This window comes from Xiphias gladius, chromosome 5 (assembly GCF_016859285.1).
Source record: "Xiphias gladius isolate SHS-SW01 ecotype Sanya breed wild chromosome 5, ASM1685928v1, whole genome shotgun sequence".
In the NCBI taxonomy this organism is placed as follows: Eukaryota; Metazoa; Chordata; class Actinopteri; order Istiophoriformes; family Xiphiidae; genus Xiphias; species Xiphias gladius.
In genome coordinates, this window is record NC_053404.1 from 344,926 (window position 1) to 362,496 (window position 17,571).

The following is a 17,571-nucleotide window of genomic DNA, read 5'->3' on the forward strand; positions in this document are numbered from 1 at the left end:
ATTTTAGCTTATCAAGAGGGGAGCAAACGGAGTTAGGGTTCTGAACTGACGCAAACTGTCAGTGTAAGATTGCCTTGTTGTCCCGGTACATTTTCCTTTTCATCACTTAAGATAAAGTGACAAAAACTTTCTGTCTGCGAGGTCTTGAACTGCTTCACACCACATAAACCTGCCAATTCAGGCACGTTCTAAAAACCACATGAGGCCCTGAGGAGCCTGGTAATCTTTGCCGACAGCTGGGTTACTGTAGTCACACTAAGAATAAGAACAAAACTCAGATGTCAGTGTAACGTAGCATTCATTCATATGCTAACTGTGACTGGTCTAGGCTGAGCCACTTCTGCACTCTGCAGTCTGCTTTACAATGTTCCTGTGTGAAGTGGTGCTTTGCTCACAGCTAAGAACCAATTCAATCAATCATAATTGCTCAAAGCAGGATGGTAAGTGAATTGCTCATCTATCTGCTGTGGCATTTCCCCTCACTGCTGAACACCATTCAGCTTTTATTCAGCAGTGTGTTGAGATGGAGACGGGCAGCGAACAGCAGCCACAATGCTCGAGGTGGTTGATCCATCACTGAGAGGATTCCCACCTTAACATCCGCTCCGTTAAAACATATTATGCCATAATGCTCACAGCACTAATATATACACACACACAACACACAACGTAACACACAAAATCTATATGTTCCCTCTGGGTCGGAGCTCACGTCCTACTCCTTATTTCTTCATCACACCGACATTTGAAGAGGATGGAGCAGATACCATTAGACCCTGACTGGTAAATTATTCATCAGTTGGCAAACACAGCTCTCTTTCTCTCAGTGCTTCTTCACCACAACATTTACAAAGAAATTACACTAACTATGAATAATGTATTGGTGGCAGTAATTCTCTAAACACAACACATGCGCACATGTTGCCTCCAGTGTTACTGGATCATTTGGAGTTATAGAAATGGTAATTATCACTACAATTTGCAACATTTTTTACAATTTCTTCCCTGACTCACACTTTCACTGCACTGAAGGTTAATTAGGCATTTTTGAAAAAAACAAAGCTAAACTAAACTAAACAAAGAAAAAAAAAAAACACTTGACCTTCTTGCCAAGAGAGAAGATACCACTCAGGTCAAATGCAGTAAATATGAAACCGCTTAACTTAGCTTTGCCTACAGGCTGGAAACAGAGGGAAACAGCTAGCATGACTCTGCCCAAAGGTAACAAACAAGCAGCTCTAAGGCTCACATTATATCCACTATTTATAACCACTCATTGACTGCCACTGATCTGGAGTCAGGCTAACCAAGTTAGTACGGACTTCCTTCTCCCCAGAAAACCTCCAAAGGAAAGCGCCTAGGAGGACTGTGATCAGATGTTCAAACCATCGCAGCTAACTCCTCAAAGGCTGAGCCCAGACGCCCAGCAAAGGAAACTCACTTCTGACACTTGTATTATCGGTCTTATTCTTTTGGCCACTACCTTAAGCTTGGGACCACGGGCGAGGGTTGGAGCGTAGAGTCACTGGTTTCATACTGGTCCATTACTAGTCACTTTACTTTTGACTCCGCCCCAATCTATGCTCCATTTTACCCTCACTCGTGAATAAAACCCTGAGATACTTGAACTCCTTCACTTGGGACAGCAACTCGCTCCGAACCCAGAGAGAGCAATCCACCAGGAGAGAACCATGCTCTCAGACTTGCAGGTGCTTAATCTCATCCAGCAGCATCCTTGGTCTGAAAAAGCCAAGGCCAGCACCAACTGGAAACCTCTTTGAATTTCTCTCAGGATCATTGATACAGCTCTCACAGTTTGTTTAGTCTGTTTAAAAACCGAAGCGCACAAACGACACATTGTGGTTTTAGCAGGGATCATACGTCGGACTATTCCGTGGCTGTATGCAGTAAATCCCCGTTTCCAGTCTTTATGCTAAACTAAGCAGAGGCTGCTGGATCTGGCATGATATTTACCATCCAGATATTGGAGTGGTATCAAACTTCTCATCTAACGCTCAGCAAGAAAGTAATTATTTTCCAAAATGTCAAGCTATTTCTTGGAGCTTAGAGTATGTCTCCCATTTCAGAAAAAAACTCAGATACAGACACTGTGTCTCCACACAAACTGCATGTTTTTTATATCTTGTCATTAAGTGTAGGAGATGGGACGTGGCCATTGCCTTCTTTAGAGGCAACACTGCCAATCGACTTACTTCCGATTTTGCGGTGAGGATCAGCTTCAGCTTTTTGGCCAGTGGGTGGCTGCATGGTACCAATGTTTACCCCATACAGGAAGGGTGGAAACGTTTTAGTGCAGAGCACAGACTCTGTCAGAGCCGCTGTAACCACAACCAATCACACGGGAAAATCTCCCCAAAGCCATCTGTGTGTGTGTGTGTGTGTGTGTGTGTGTGTGTGTGTGTGGAGTGAATTAGCTTCCATTGCTCCGACTTTGAAGCTCACAGTTTCTGGTCTTATCAGATCTACGGGGTGGCAGTGCACAGCTGTTTTTGACGTTGCAGTGGTCATCTAGAAAATAAAGTCAGTGTAATACTGTGTGTTCTGTGGTAGATAGCTGTTTGGTAGATAGGTGTCTACTGAAATTCACTTGGGGCAAAAGTATACAGTACACGGATATAGTACATGAGTATATAGAATATAGTGCATTGATTGACTGAACTAATTCCCTTAGAGACCAGTTTCTTGTGTAACTAAAATCATTTTGATGTTACCATAAATGCTATGATTTTGATGGTAAGTAGAGATGTTTAAAACGCGGATCATGTGATTCTTTACCAAAACATGATGTGTGAACTAAGTGTACTCATCTTTTGAGTCTTCTCTCCACATTGTGTGAATCCAAATTATTACCAGGCTCAAACATTCTTGTGTCCTCATGTCATGTGTCGGTCCAGTGGTCCGGCCCATAGAAATTTTCTTCATATTGGACTGTTGGGCACATTTAAATCCAATGCCAACACCAGCGAAGGAGGTAGTGTGTCCGACAGTATATATAGCAACATGAAGTAGAAGAAATAGAGTTGTGTCTTTTTGTTGTTGTTTTTTCCCCAAACCAAATTATGTATTTTTCAGTTTGTGTTCTACTGTAATTGTAGCCTTTGTGACTAGGGGTTATGTTTGTAGAGACTGAGGAAAGGCAGAGTTTGGAAAAACCTATATGAAAACCCTTAATGAAATCAAGAAATCATGTTCTCAAATTGAAAGACTAGCAAGTAAGATCCCTATCCAGTTAACTACAACAGGTACATCAGCCCCTGCCCCCTGAAAAGCTTCTATTCATTCGCAGGTTTCCGTTCTCAATAGGCTAATTCAAGCTACAGGTAGCTGTGGTTTTTGACACACCACGCTCATCTTTTACCTGCACGTTTCTCTCTCCGTCCCGGACACAGGAACCCTATTGATTCTGCAAGGTGAATCTGGTTTGTTGCTGGTTGTGAAGCTGCCTGCACCACTAAGCTTATTATGTAAGTATGTGGTCTGTTCTCAGCGATGGCAACGTGTGGGCTGTAATCGGGTTATTTTTATACCAAGCCGACCCATTTCTGCTGTTTGTGTCCACAGTTTAAACATGCCGGTGCCCAGCTCCAATGACGCTCCAAGGCAGGGACACTGGCATCGTGGCTGGGTTGACAGAGATCCACTCTCTGCTTTGTGTTAAAACTTGCTAGATTGAGGTGCAGTCAGATCACTGATGGAGCCAGAGACCCAGATGTGCTGATTTCCTTTGTCACTTTGTCCTGAGAGCTGAGCCAAGCCATGATTCGAAATGGCAAAATTAAAGGGTTTTACCTCAGTGCACATGCAGTGCCAAATTCTGTTTGGTGAAAGGACTTCACGTGTGGGAAAGCATGAAAACTGTAGAGGGACTTTCTTCAACAGCTGGCAGCCTTGCGTTAGATTATCTGTGTGAAAATGTGAAAGGGTACAACACAAGCAGTGATAGATGAGCCAAAGCTTTTCATCTTTTCTTGCAGTGAGTGACTAAATGTGCATTGGCAGACTTGAAATCCAAACGCCTATAAATCCTCTGAAAAAGGAAAAATCTGAGAGATAAAGAGACACATATGAAACAAAAATTTGAGTAGAAGTTACAACAACCACAAAGCCAAGCCTGGAGATGAGATTTTCATTGTACTCCCACATTGCTACTTCCATTACTACAACCCACAACACAACAACTAAGAAACATTTTTTAAGGAAAATATCTTTATATACAGTGTTGTGAGATATATAAAGTACCCGGAGCCTGGCATGGAATATACAAAAAGTAATGCTGATGAGAGCCGATAGCCCATGGTTTGGAAGAGTTTCCATGTGAAAGAAAGCAACCCCATCAGAGTGAAAAGCACCCTGACATGATTTTGGGTTCAGAATCGAGTAAAGTGGTCCAACTGTGAGAAAGGCTCTTGTTGGACTGGGGCAGTTATTTCTTACTGGACTGGATTTTCCTTTCAGTTGGCAGCAGCAGGCCATACGATAACACAGCAATCAATCTGAGACCTTGTTTAGAGAGCAGCCTCTCTCTGTGCTTCCAACCAGACCCCGTAGCTTCATCTGGACAGAGAACGTGAACGTGATGATCCCACCCAACCTCAGGAAGAGTATCAGCAGTTGAACATGCCCGGACGTGAAGTTTTACTCCCATTTTAACGTACCTTAAATGACACAGACATTTTGGGGCAAGTCTCTGTTTAAATTATCAGGCGGTGCTCCGCGGCACATTGCTGGCCTCTCTTCATTTTATCTTCTCTTTATTTCTCTGCTCAGAGAGAAGGGCAAACAGACGGGAGGCTTTGGACTCGTGCTGCCAGGAGATCCAGGAGGTCTGACTGGGAGCAGATGCAGCAGTTATGAGACAGTGTCATGTTTTGGAAGGAAGGCTTTCAGGATCCTGGCAAAGCTCTGCACTGGTGGGAGGACTAGTTGGGAAAGGCCCGAACCTTTCAGAAAAGGGGATTCAGGATTATCGAGTGGGAGAGGAAATCTTGAAGAGGAGGAGAGGAAGAGAGAATTGGGAAAGGAGAGAGGAAGCCAGGATGAGAAAATGATTCAACCAGCCAACAAACTTCTAAATGAGCACAGGGAGAACAAAGACGGGAAGTCAAACTTTCACACTGGCAAAATGACTGTGAACTGTTATCACAGCTAAGTGCAGTGAATGAATTCAGTCCAGAGGATGAAGAGAAGGGACACAACTTCTGTGTCACTGCTTAGCTGACTGCCCTTTTCAGCTGTGTTCATGCAGTTTAGTCACATATTCAACCGGTGTAATGCAATTTACACATCATTCCCACTAATGGTAAAGGAGTCCACATCTTGTCCTTGTGAAATGTGTGTGCACGTGGTGGGTAGAAAACACATGGGGAGATGAAAAGTTACTTTTTTGCCATAAACTGTGCCATAAAGATTTCCACAGCAACGGGTGGAAGTCTTCGAGAAGGAAGTCCACCTTTAAGCTGAGATCAGAATTAATTAGCAACCTGGTCAGAGGCCAGGGTTTTAATATGTTGGTGGAAACTGGGGAGGAAGAAACGCCTTATGAAAGGGCAGGCAGCTCACACTGTTACTGCGTGTTTATTGCCGTTTGAGGAATATTGAAAACATTTATCAGGCTGTCCGACCAACGCCGAGGCGATCAGTTTGATGTGTATTTAGACCTTTAGTAGCGGATAGATTTGGCAGCCTGATGGCTTTGGACAGAAAATGCCTCAAGTTGTCTCTTTTCATGATCCTGTGTGGCTGATAAATAATACTAATACTTATTAACATAGTTTCTTGAAGGAGAAGTTTTGCCTGTATGACTAGTGTCATCTAATACAGTATATCTAGAGGGTGGTTTATTTTGTTCAGAGCCGGACTGATAAATTAGCCAAGCCCATGTATTAGTGCAGTATAACTGCAAGTTACAGCTGTTTTCACAGAAATTAAACATTTCTATGGAATAATATTTTTTTTAATAGTAAAACTTTATATTATATATAAAAAATTGACTTAATATGTAGTTACTGCACTTTACCTTTGCAGGCCAGTGTCCTTCCCCCCCTCTGTTTTGACTGAGAGGAGGACACTGGCGTAATCTCGGCAGTGAGCAAAAACGGGAGGTTGTCACGCTGAGTCGTCGGTCTGTGGGGGAGTCTCTGTGTGATTTCAGTGTCTGTATTCTCATCAGCATGAGGTAAACCAGCGGTACCTGTGTCTTCCGTAAATCTCTACGCTTTTAACAAGGGGCTCAGCAGTTTATGAGTCGGCAGTCTGCCTCGCTCCGCACAGTGCGAACTAATGTGTGGGTCAGCAGACCTCTGCGTACAAACACATGCTTTATGCTCACAACCCGTGATGGACTGTGTCACATGTCGGCCCCGCACAGACACACACACACACACACAGTTTGTCACTTTATTGACGTACACTGATGTACACTGTATTGACGTATAAACTGTCTCTGACTCACGGTGAGAATGATAATGTCAAACAGATAATTGTGATAAACAGTTGTATTCCTGACTGTAATGTTTCTGATGTTTTTCAGAACTTTAAATTGAGTTTTCCATCTAGTTTGACAGAGTGATGTGTCAAACTGGTACTAACCTATTAATAAAGTACTTTAGGTTGACAGTCGCTACACACCTCCTCTCAGACTCAGCTGAGGATAATATGCCTCTTACATTTTCAGTACAAATTATATGGCGTGGGCCTCATTATAGCTGCTTACTCTCTGAATCAACACGGTTGATATGCTGTCTAATACGACCTGCAATAAACAGCACAGTGGTGCTGAAGTAGAGCAGACACAACATTTGTCCTAGCACAGTAAATCTAATTAACATCACCAGCTTACCTGCAAAATGTAATGTATTTTCCTTCAGTATATACCAAGAGTAGACCTCTATATGTATCCAGTATTCAAACATTTACAGTTTTCCACTATTGGGTGTTGAGCACCTTTCAAGCCACAGAGTGCAGGGCACACTCTTCTGTGTTCTTCAGTGTATGAGCTGCAGTTTGCCATGTAGGGAAGCATGGAGGGTAATGAGTCTGTACAAGAGCTGGTATGAGCAGCAGTCCAGTCCAGTCCGGTCCAGTCCAGTATACAGGGTTGTAGCACCGAATGGTCTCAGTGGAGAGAGCACGCAACGATGGTAGCCCCGAGGGGTCGGTCACCACTAGGGCTGTAGTCAACCTAAGAAAATCTTGATGGATCAGCCACAGTGCAGGGTGCACTCTACCTGGCAGCCTCATTAGCCTAAAGAATTTTCAATAAACATGAAAACATATTACATAATTTTAACCTAATCATTTTATACTGAAATGATAACAACAGACTCAGAGTCGACCAGTATGCACCTGCCCATATTCATATAATTTCTGAAAATAGATCTGTATCAGCTGCTGGTCCCAGCACAAGAACCATTGAGGAATATACACTCACAGTCTCCGGCGTTGAAAAGGAAAGCTGACGTAGCATCGTAACACAGACAAGTTACCCTACCGTTGTTAGATGATCTGCCGTGTTGGTAGTTCAGTTCAATTCAGTTCAGTTTTATTCATATAGCAGCCAAATCATAACAGAGTTTATCTCAGAGCACTTTTCATGTAGAGCAGGTCTAGACTGGACTCTTTATAGTTATATTTACAGAGACCCAACATTCCCCCATGAGCAAGCACTTGGTGACAGCAGCAAGGAAAAACTCCCTTTTAATAGGTAGAAACCTTGAACAGAACCTGGCTCATGATGGGGGGGTCTGCCCCGACCGGCTGGGAGCAGAGGGGGTGGGGGGGTATAGCACAGTACAGGTACCACATAAAGATGTATAATATTAATAATAATAAGATGAGACTAATCATACAACTAATCATCATAGTAATAGGGTGAATAATAGTACTAATAAAACTAAATATAATAGTAATGATAATCATAATAACTGAAGCAGTTGGTCTTGAGCAGGATCATGGGGCAGTAGGTGGTTTACAGTCACAGATCCAGACTCTCTAGCAGCAAGTGACATGAAGAGAGAGGAGAGAGATGAAAAAGTACAAAACTACAGGAGAGAGAAGAAGTCAAGTTAGTAACGAGCATTGATGCCATATAAATGCGTACAGTTGGACAGGAAAAGGAGGAGAGAGGAGCTCGGTGCATCATGGGAAGTCCCTTGGCAGTCTAGGCCTACAGCAGGGTGTACCACTAGGGGTGGATCAAGCCAAGCCTGAGCCAGTCCTGACTGTAAGCTCTATCAGAAAGGAAGGTGTTAAGCCTCCTCTTAAACGTGGAGACGGTGTCTGCCTCCTAGACCCAAACTGGAAGATGGTTCCACAGTAGAGGCCTGATAACTGAAGGCTCTGCCTCCCGGTCTACTTCTGGAGACTCTAGGAACCACAAGCAAACTTCCATTCTGGGAGCTCAGTGTTCTAGTGGGGTAATAGGTACCATGAGCTCCTGAAGATATGATGGTGCCTGACCATTAAGGGCTTTGTAGGTGAGGAGGAAATTTAAATTTTATTCTGAATTTTACAGGGAGCCAATGCAGAGAAGCTAACACAGGAGAAATATGATCTTTTCCTCGTTCCTGTTAGTACTCGTGCTGCAGCATTCTGGATCAGCTGGAGAGTATTTAAAGATTTGCTGGGATAGCCTGATAATAATGAGTTGCAATAATCCAGCAACAAAAGCGTGGACCAGTTTTTCTGCATCTTTTTGAGACAGGATGTGCATGGTTTTCACAAATTTACATCGGTGAAAAAAAGCAGTCCTTGAAGTTTGTTTTATGTGAGAGTTAAACGACATATCCTGATCAAAGAACTCCTAGATTCCTGACAGTGGTGCTGGAGGCCAGGGCAAAGCCATCTAGAGTAACTATATCATTAGATAATGTTTTTCTGAGGTGTTGGGGGCCAAGTACAATAACTTCAGTTTAACAGCAGAGAGTTGCTGGTCATCCAGGTCTTTATTTCCTCCAGGCATGTTTGAAGTTTAGCCAACTGATTGGTTTCACCAGGCTTCATTGAAAAGTACAATTGGGAATCATCTGCATAAAATGGTAGTTTATAGAGTGTTTCCTAATAATATTGCCTAAAGGACACACTTAAACCATCTTAAAGTGGTTCATTTAATCCCAATTAAATGTTGTAGTCTCTTTGATAGGATGTGATGGTCAATGGTATCAAATGCAGCACTAAGATCTAACATATTGATTATATCTAGTAAAGATGTGCTAAGTAAGGGTAAAACTTCCTTAAGCAGCCTAGTTGGGATGGGGTCTAGGAGAGAAGTTGATGGTTTAGATGAAGACATTATTGAAGTTAGTTGGTGAAGGTCGATGGGAAAAAAAATGTCTAAGTATACATCAGGTTGCACAGCTGTTTCTAAGGTTCCTGTGTTTGAAAATAAATCCCTCAAGAGCAGGAGGTTGTGAATTTGGTCTCTAATAGTTAGAATTTTATCATTAAAGAAGCTCATGAAATCGTCACTACTGAGAGCTATAGGAATACATGGATCAATGAAGCTATGACTCTCTGTCAGCCTGGCTACAGTGCTGAAAAGAAACCAAGGGTTGTTTTTATTTTCCTCGATTAAAGATGAGTAATAGGCTGCTCTGGCAACAGAGGGCCTTCCTATATGTTTTAAGACTATCGTGCCAGACTAAGTGGGTTCTTCCAGTTTAGAAGAAAATCATATGCTTTCAAGTTTTCGCGTAGTTTGCATTAATATGCAGGTTTGGGAGTTAAACCATGGAGCTAACCTCCTTTGTTTTATTATCTTGTTTTTTAGAGGGGCAGTAGAGTCGAGTGTCATTCTCATTGAGCCTGCAGCTCTATCAACAAGATGGTCAATTTGGGAGGGACTGAAATTAGCATACGAGTCCTCTGTTATATTGAAACATGGCAGTGAATTAAGTGCTGATGGAATCAATTCCTTAAATTTAGCTACAGCACTGTCAGATGGACTTCTAGGAAAGAGAGTTTACAAACAAAATGCAGCCACACTGGTGACTTCTTTGACATGGTGTCAATTAGTTTAGAGCCGACTGCATGTGACTCCATGTGAATGTTAAATAAGTTAAACCTAGCAGTCTCTCTTGGGTTGGGCGAGTTCAAAGTTGTGAAAACTACCCATTTTCACAGGTAGTCTGTTCTTCCAACAGCCGCAGTAAATAACGGATTAGTCCTGGAAGGTTGTTGATGTAGAGCTTTTTCCCCATATGAAAATAACAGGGGCGGTTGTCTGAGCACTGCGAAATTGGTTGGACGAGAGCATGTTGACCAACCAATCGACCGGCAGACTACGGGCCTAGTCACCACCCTCACTGATTAAAGCTAAACATTGTTGTAGAGTTTGAGACACTACTTAAGGTAGCAATGCATTTTCTCGTTTTTCTTCCAGCGCCAACTGACACCTGTGGGACTGGTACCAGTGACTAACAATGACAGTGGCAATAAATAAAACTGTCTCCTAAATTTTAACAATAAACAAACACAATTCTCCCCATTAACACACATAAACACATAGAAAACTCTTAAAAACCAACATTTGGAAAATTACTTGATTCAATAACTAACACATGACTTATTGGGCCACGTGACCGGTGACAGTTCCTCAGGGGAGGTGATGAGGTGTGTGTGTGTGTGTGTGTGTGTGTGTGTGTGTGTGTGTGTGTGTGTGTGCGTGTGTGTTTGCAATTGGATACTGAGACCTCATCAATAATGGTGATGCTTAATGCTTAATGGTGTGGCTCACCTAACTTTGCTGTGGCACACACTCACACACACACACACACACACAGACACACACACACACACACACAGTCAGACCAACACAGACACACACAGTCACACACACGCCGAGCACACGTACACACACACACACACACACACACACACACCCAGACACACACATGCACCGCATCCCTTGGTGTTAGTCCAAGTGGAGAATCATTGATCCGGCTCATTAGATCAGACTCGTCTCTGTTATCTGAAGAGATCAGAGAAAGGCTTTTTCATTAGTATTGTGGCCACAGGTCAGTGTATAGTTCTTTCACCAGGCAACAGCACTGACATGACAGATATTTACTGTTAATGCATGTGACAGTACCAGCAGCCTAAATGAATGTACAGAAGACTGGACCTTGATGAAATGCGTTCCTGTAAAAGCAACACATCAGCTTGTCTGCAGTAACTACAGTGACGGCCCTGATGGCGAAGTCATCACCTACCGGAAGCCGGGCTGAGACACAGAGACACGGAGCAGGATTACTAAATCCCACTGACGGTTATGGTTATCTGAAGGGAGCACCGAGCGTATCATCGCCCTCTGCTGGAGCTGAAGCATTATAAAATAAGCAAACAGTAAATAACACCCGCACACAAACACAGTGATACAACGTGCAGTTTTGTACCGGAGGAGAGAAAAAATGAAAAAATAACAATGAATGTATCCACAAAAAAAAACCCCAACCAATATAAAGAAACGATGTAGAACTAAAGCATCGGTCCTTTGAAGACTCTGCTGTATCCTCTCATATAACTGACAGTGTCTTTAACTCACTGAAAGCCGATATTAAAGCAGTGCTTCAACCACATTTTGTCCTGATGTAGGTCATGCTTGCTATAAACCATGAAACTAAGCCTATTTACTGCAGTCTTCCCGTTTTTAATTGAAAAGTATGAAAAATGGGCAGAATAAGCCAGGTGCAGCAGCTTCCTTTACCTGCAGCCTAATGTTCAAACTGTGCTGGGACAGCAAAGTTTCTAGCTTGTGGAAGCCTCAGAACTCCCGATTTGCGTGGGCTTTTTATTTGGCTTCGGTAGCTTGAAAATGTCGGCTATGATGTCCTGACAGGAAAAGCATTTCACACACAGACTGTCAGGATGAGGTACCGCTTTACAGGACTTTACAGAGTGGTCTTAGAGGACAGACTGGTTCTAGAGGAGGACAGACTGGCCTTAGTGGACAGACTGGTCTTGGAGGACAGACTGGTTCTAGAGGAGGACAGGTTTTAGTGGGGGACAGACTGGTTTTAGATGAGGACAGACTGGTTTTACAGGAGGACAGACTGGTTTTAGAGGAAGACAGACTGGTATTAGAGGGGAAAGACTGGTTTTACAGGAGGACAGACTGGTTTTAGAGGAGGACAGACTGGTTTTACAGGAGGACAGACTGGTTTTAGAGGAAGACAGACTGGTATTAGAGGGGAAAGACTGGTTTTACAGGAGGACAGACTGGTTTTACAGGAGGACAGACTGGTTTTGGAGGAAGACGGACTGGTTTATGAGGGCAGACTGATTTTGGAGGACAGACTGGTTTTAGAGGAGGACAGACTGGCTTTAAGGGGAGACTGTTTTTAAATGACGCACTGCTTTTATGGGAGGACAGACTGGTTTTGGAGGACGGACAGACTGGTTTACGAGCAGGACAGACTGGTTTTAGCGGAGGACACACTGGTTTACGAAGAGGACACACTGGCTGCGGAGGGGAACAGACTGGTTTTACAGGACCGACTGGTTTATGAGGGTAGACTGGTTTTAGAGGGGACAGACTGGTTTACGAGCAGGACAGACTGGTTTCAGAGGAGGACAGACTGGTTTATGAGGGCAGACTGGTTTTAGCGGAGGACACACTGGTTTACGAAGAGGACACACTGGCTGCGGAGGGGAACAGACTGGTTTTACAGGACCGACTGGTTTATGAGGGTAGACTGGTTTTAGAGGGGACAGACTGGTTTTAGCGGAGGACACACTGGTTTACGAAGAGGACACACTGGCTGCGGAGGGGAACAGACTGGTTTTACAGGACCGACTGGTTTTATTGGAGAATCGGGAAGACGGGTGGGATGGGGGCTCTCGGTGCGCACATGCGCACTCGGTGGGAAACACGATAGAAAACGGGCAGCTATGCCGCGCGGCGCAGGAAACGGGCTGGACTCGTCCGCTTGGAACAACGGCCGGTGTACCGGAGGACTGACCCGGGGACTGCGGGGCCGGGAGGCTGCTGACAGGCGTTGACAGCTGATCTTCCCCCCCGGGGATAAGCTCCTCCTGAAACCGCGGCGAAAGCAGCCGACTCCGCTCCGTCTCCCGCTTCCCTCTCCCCTCGTCCGCTCGAGAGACTCCCAGACTTCGGCTATGTCGCCGCTGAGCGTCTAGGATCTACTCTCGTCGTGCGTCGGTGTGTAGCGACCGTAGACAAAACCCAGCAGAGGCAGCGAGCGACGGCAGCGGGTCCACTATGGTTTTACTGGCGCTCCGCAACAGAAGATGTCTTCACGGCTGCTGTGTGGGGACGCTGTGTGCGCAGCTGGTGCTGTGGATTTTATGCTCCGTGAACGGAGAGGAGCAGCCGTTCAGCGTGGAGGTGAGAACCGGGGACGGTGTTTGTCTCGGCCTGTTAGTCCGCTTTGCGGGGGCTTATTTGGGAATAACAACGGAGCTCGGACTCAACCGACTCCGGTTTGAATCTGGGTCCATGTTTCAACAACAACGGGGTCTTTGTGAGATGCCCGGCTGGGCTGTAGTCCAGTCCCTCTCCCCACTCCCAAATTCTCTCAGACGGAATGTGTATCACAGATAATAATAATAATAATAATAATAATAATAATAATCTAGTTTCTTTCTTCTCAGAGTGGGCCGGCATCCACACAAGAAGCAGCCTCACTTCAGCCTGATATCGTTTGACAGAAAATGTCCCCAGTAGACCGCTTTCATTTGAGCCAACTCTCACACTCATGTCTCCAGGCATAAAAACAAACAAACATGTAATTCAGGACTAAGTCAACAGCAGCAAATCCTCCCGTAGAAGCCAAATATTCAGAGTGGCTCCACGGCCAGATGCTTGTGTTTTTAAGGGTCCGGGACTTGAAAATCTTGAGACAGGACGTGAGAAGCTCCAGCCCAGAGCATCCACACGGTACCACCTGTGTCACGGTGACAAAAGCAGCACACGGTCCGAGGGGTCGCAGGCAACAATGTGGGCAGACAGAGAGGGAAGACGTCCGTTCGTCCCGATCTGATATGCCAACATGAGGGACTGCTGAAAGCCTCGGGACCACAAGGGTCATGCCAGCAAACTTTAACGCTCAGTCAGCCTGTAAAAAGAAATAATGTTTATTCTCTGTGTCTGCGCTTCAAGACTCTGCAGGACTAACACAAGCTTTGCTCCCTTGGGAAAAGAATGAAACCTGGGTTTTTATCAGGGGGTCATGCGACTGTTTTGCATCCTCCCTCCTTTCCAGAGCAAGTCACGGCTGTTCGAGCAAAGCCGAATGCATAAAGCGGTCATAAAGGGCAACGCCGCACCCCACACAACCCCTCTCTGTCTCCCTCTCTCTCACACTCGGCTGCACACACACAAACACAGACACCACACGGGAACAACCTGGCATGTCTGCTGACAGTCGTGCACGTCTACATCCACGTATCCACATGATTTGCAAGATTGGCATCCTGCGCTGTTCCCTTTGGAAGGCAGAGAGGCAGCAGATTCAGTCCAGATGTTAGAGGTTAGTCAGTTAAAATGTCCGAGCTCACATGACAGAAAGAGGAAGACAGTCGGAGATATATGAAGACATTTGCTCTTTCTAGTCTCCAGGTGTATCGTAATTTATACACGTTAGTTGACTGCTTTTCTCGGAGCCGGTCAGAAGCGCCAAACCCCTGCTTTTCCATAAGACCCAGCCTCGTTCTCTATTGTAAGACATGATTCACGGTGTCAGTTAAAGTGCGGAATTCGTAAGATGGTCACCGTCGCACTTTAGAGCTTATTGTAAATTCCCGAGTTGATTTCACGTTTGCTCCCCCAGCTTTTCTCTGTTGTAGCTTCAGTGTAAATATGGTCACGGCACTCTGATCTTCGCTGTCCCTTATTGTCGGACGCGTGCCGAGGTCCGAGGGCGAATCGTGAAACCTCTGCCCTGAGATTAGGTTTTCCTACCGGTCAGCACGTTTCTGCGTGTCTGAGACTGAAAGCATCATGAGGTGAGATGCCCCGAGTGGACGTTGGAGGCAGCCTCCTGCCGAGAGTCACGGAAAGACAGGGCTGCGCTCGCACAGAGAATGGAGGGTTGACCAAACACTGAGCTTAATGTGGTGACGGTAGTTTCATATCTGTGATCGCTGAGATTCAGCTTCCTGACACGATCGAATGTGTGCAGCACGTCAAAGCCCCACATGTCAGCAGGCTTTCCTCTGTATAAAGTGGGCTTTTCGCTGTAATGTGAGACTTTTATGGCCCCTAAGGAAACCGTCCTGCTTGTCCTGAGTATAGAGGGGGTGAGAGGACTGTTGGAGCTGCTGGAGAGCGTGTGACTAACGTTTACCCTCTGTTACCCACAACTGTTGAGGTTGAAACTTTGACGGTTTAAGCATCGGGTTGGCTTTAAACTGACCAGTTGTTCCAGCGGAGCCAAAGGAATCAGAGGGAGACGTGGGCTGGGAAAGGATCACGGTGCGCTGCAAAGCTGGGAATGAACAGTACCGGTTTATCAGCGGTAACTGGAGTAGGGCAAAGTCTTAGGCTCAGAGCAGTGTGAAGAGTGTGGCGAAGCATGTGTCCCGCCTCGCAGCCCGGTCCAGTAGAGCGGTGCTGCACCTACGGAGCATTATGCAGCCAGTAGGAGGATGACTGATGTCTCTCCGTACGTCGTAAACAGCCGCTGGTCTGGAAGACCTGTGGAGATGGAACTGACTTCTGGACTTGTTACGACTGTGTTCATGTGTGTTTGTCTGTCTGCGCTTGCACCACGGGTTATAAAGGGTAATGATGAGCCGAGACATGAGCATTTACTCGAGATCACAGCTCTGGTTTGAGCTGGGAGGTCATCCTAAACCTGCCCAGTCCTTGCTGGTCCTGCTGTGGTCTTGACTGGTTCAGGCCACATGGATTCAATATGAAACGCCAATGATTTCATGGGACAGTGAAGTCCTTTTCAATGCATTCTCCGCGAGGCCACATGGTGTAGGTGGGCCGGGTGAGCTGTGGAGCTATCTTGAGTTGCTTCCATCATTAGTTTGTATATAACACGGAGTAATTAAAGAGAGATAACCGATGTTTTCTCAGACACAGAATTCCTGAACTGTGTTCAACCATCCTCTCGTGTTGTGTAGAGTGGTGGCTCTCAGCTCTTCTCTGAAAGCTTTAAAGCTTTCAGTTCTGGGCACATCACCACCTTCAAAATCTTTTAAGGCAAGTGAACTGCTGAAACTGTTGCCCCTGTGCGTTGGATTGATGCTACCCTACAGTAGCATCAACACAAAGCACCAATATGTACATTTTAAGAATCAGCGGTGAAACGGGAAGGTGTTCACCGTAAATGCCTTTGTTTCCATCTGTCTCACAGCTGTTTACGTGCTCTGTAGTTTACCGTCTCTTCGTTCTGCTGGGATTTGAGATATTTTATCTCACAGGGGATTTTTTTCTCACCACGGTAGCCTTCTCCAGGAACACGGCAACGACAACAGCAGCACCGCGAAGGCACCGAAGCCTCACGAGCAAGGCCCCGCCTGGGTTACACTCAGCATCTCGCAGAGAGGCATCAGGTGCAGCGCTGCGCTCTGAGTCACATTAAGTGTTTGACTCGTGCCACTGTGCTCACCAGAGACCGAGCACAGAGGTGATCTGCTGTACAACGGAGAGAGGGCAAAGACTCTGCACTGTACTCCCGTCTGTTAACACACCCTGTCTCAGGTGGAGGCCGTCTGTCTGTCTGCTCTGTCTGTCTCTGTTCTCTCTGTCTTTTCCAATTCTGTCTCTGTCTGTTCCATCTGTCTGTCTGTCCTGTCTGTCTGTTCTTTGTGTCTGTCTCTCTGTCTTTCCGTCTGCTCTGTCTGTCTTGTCTGTCCTTTCTGTCTTTTCCATCTCTGTCTGTCTGTTCCATCTGTCTGTCTGTCCCGTCTGTCTGTCTGTCTCTCTGTCTCTCTGTCTGTCTGTCTGTCTGTCTCTGTCTGTCTGTCTCTGTCTGTCTGTCTCTCTGTCTGTCTGTTCTTTCTGTCTCTCTCTCTATCTGGTCTGTCTGTTCGATCTGTTCCGTCTGTCTGTCTGTTCTTTGTGTCTCTGTTCTTTGTGTCTGTCTGACTTTTCCATCTGTCTGTCTGTCTTTGTCTGTCTGTCTCTCTTACTATTCCGTCTGTTAGCTGTCTAAAAAGTCTAAGAGCAGATTTCTATGAACTGTAGTGGACAGACCCAAAGGACCTGAGTCACAAAAGCAGAGCTGCTGCTAACAATTAGTGTCATTATCCATCAATCTGACGATTCTTTTTTCAGTTAATTGATTAGTTTTAAGCTTTTTAAAGCTTTTTTTTAGTTCACCGCGACAGGAGACTGGAAAAAGTGGCGAATCCTCCCACAGCAGATGCTGGAACCATCAAGTGTTTGACATTTTGCTTAAAAATGGACATAAATGATTAATCAATAATTAAAATAGTTGCTGATTTATAAATGGTTGCGTTATTGTCACGGCTGCCTACGTGCAGTCATGGGATTGTCGACTGATTTCCAAAACGATGACTCAATGATAGGCCTAATTAAAAATGGAGAAAAACTGACTTCAGGTGGATTATTTCCTC

The 17,571-nt window shown here is 45.2% G+C and overlaps 1 protein-coding gene across 1 annotated transcript in view; it reads left to right on the forward strand.

The window, feature by feature from the left end:
- Window positions 1-13,240: 13,240 nt before the first annotated feature.
- LOC120790153 (matrix metalloproteinase-16-like) overlaps window positions 13,241-17,571 on the forward strand; it is a 77,629-nt gene continuing 73,298 nt past the window's right edge. Inside the window, exon 1 of the mRNA XM_040127503.1 lies at window positions 13,241-13,366. Within this exon, the coding sequence (XP_039983437.1) occupies window positions 13,241-13,366 (126 nt within the window). The remainder of the gene's footprint in view (window positions 13,367-17,571) is intronic.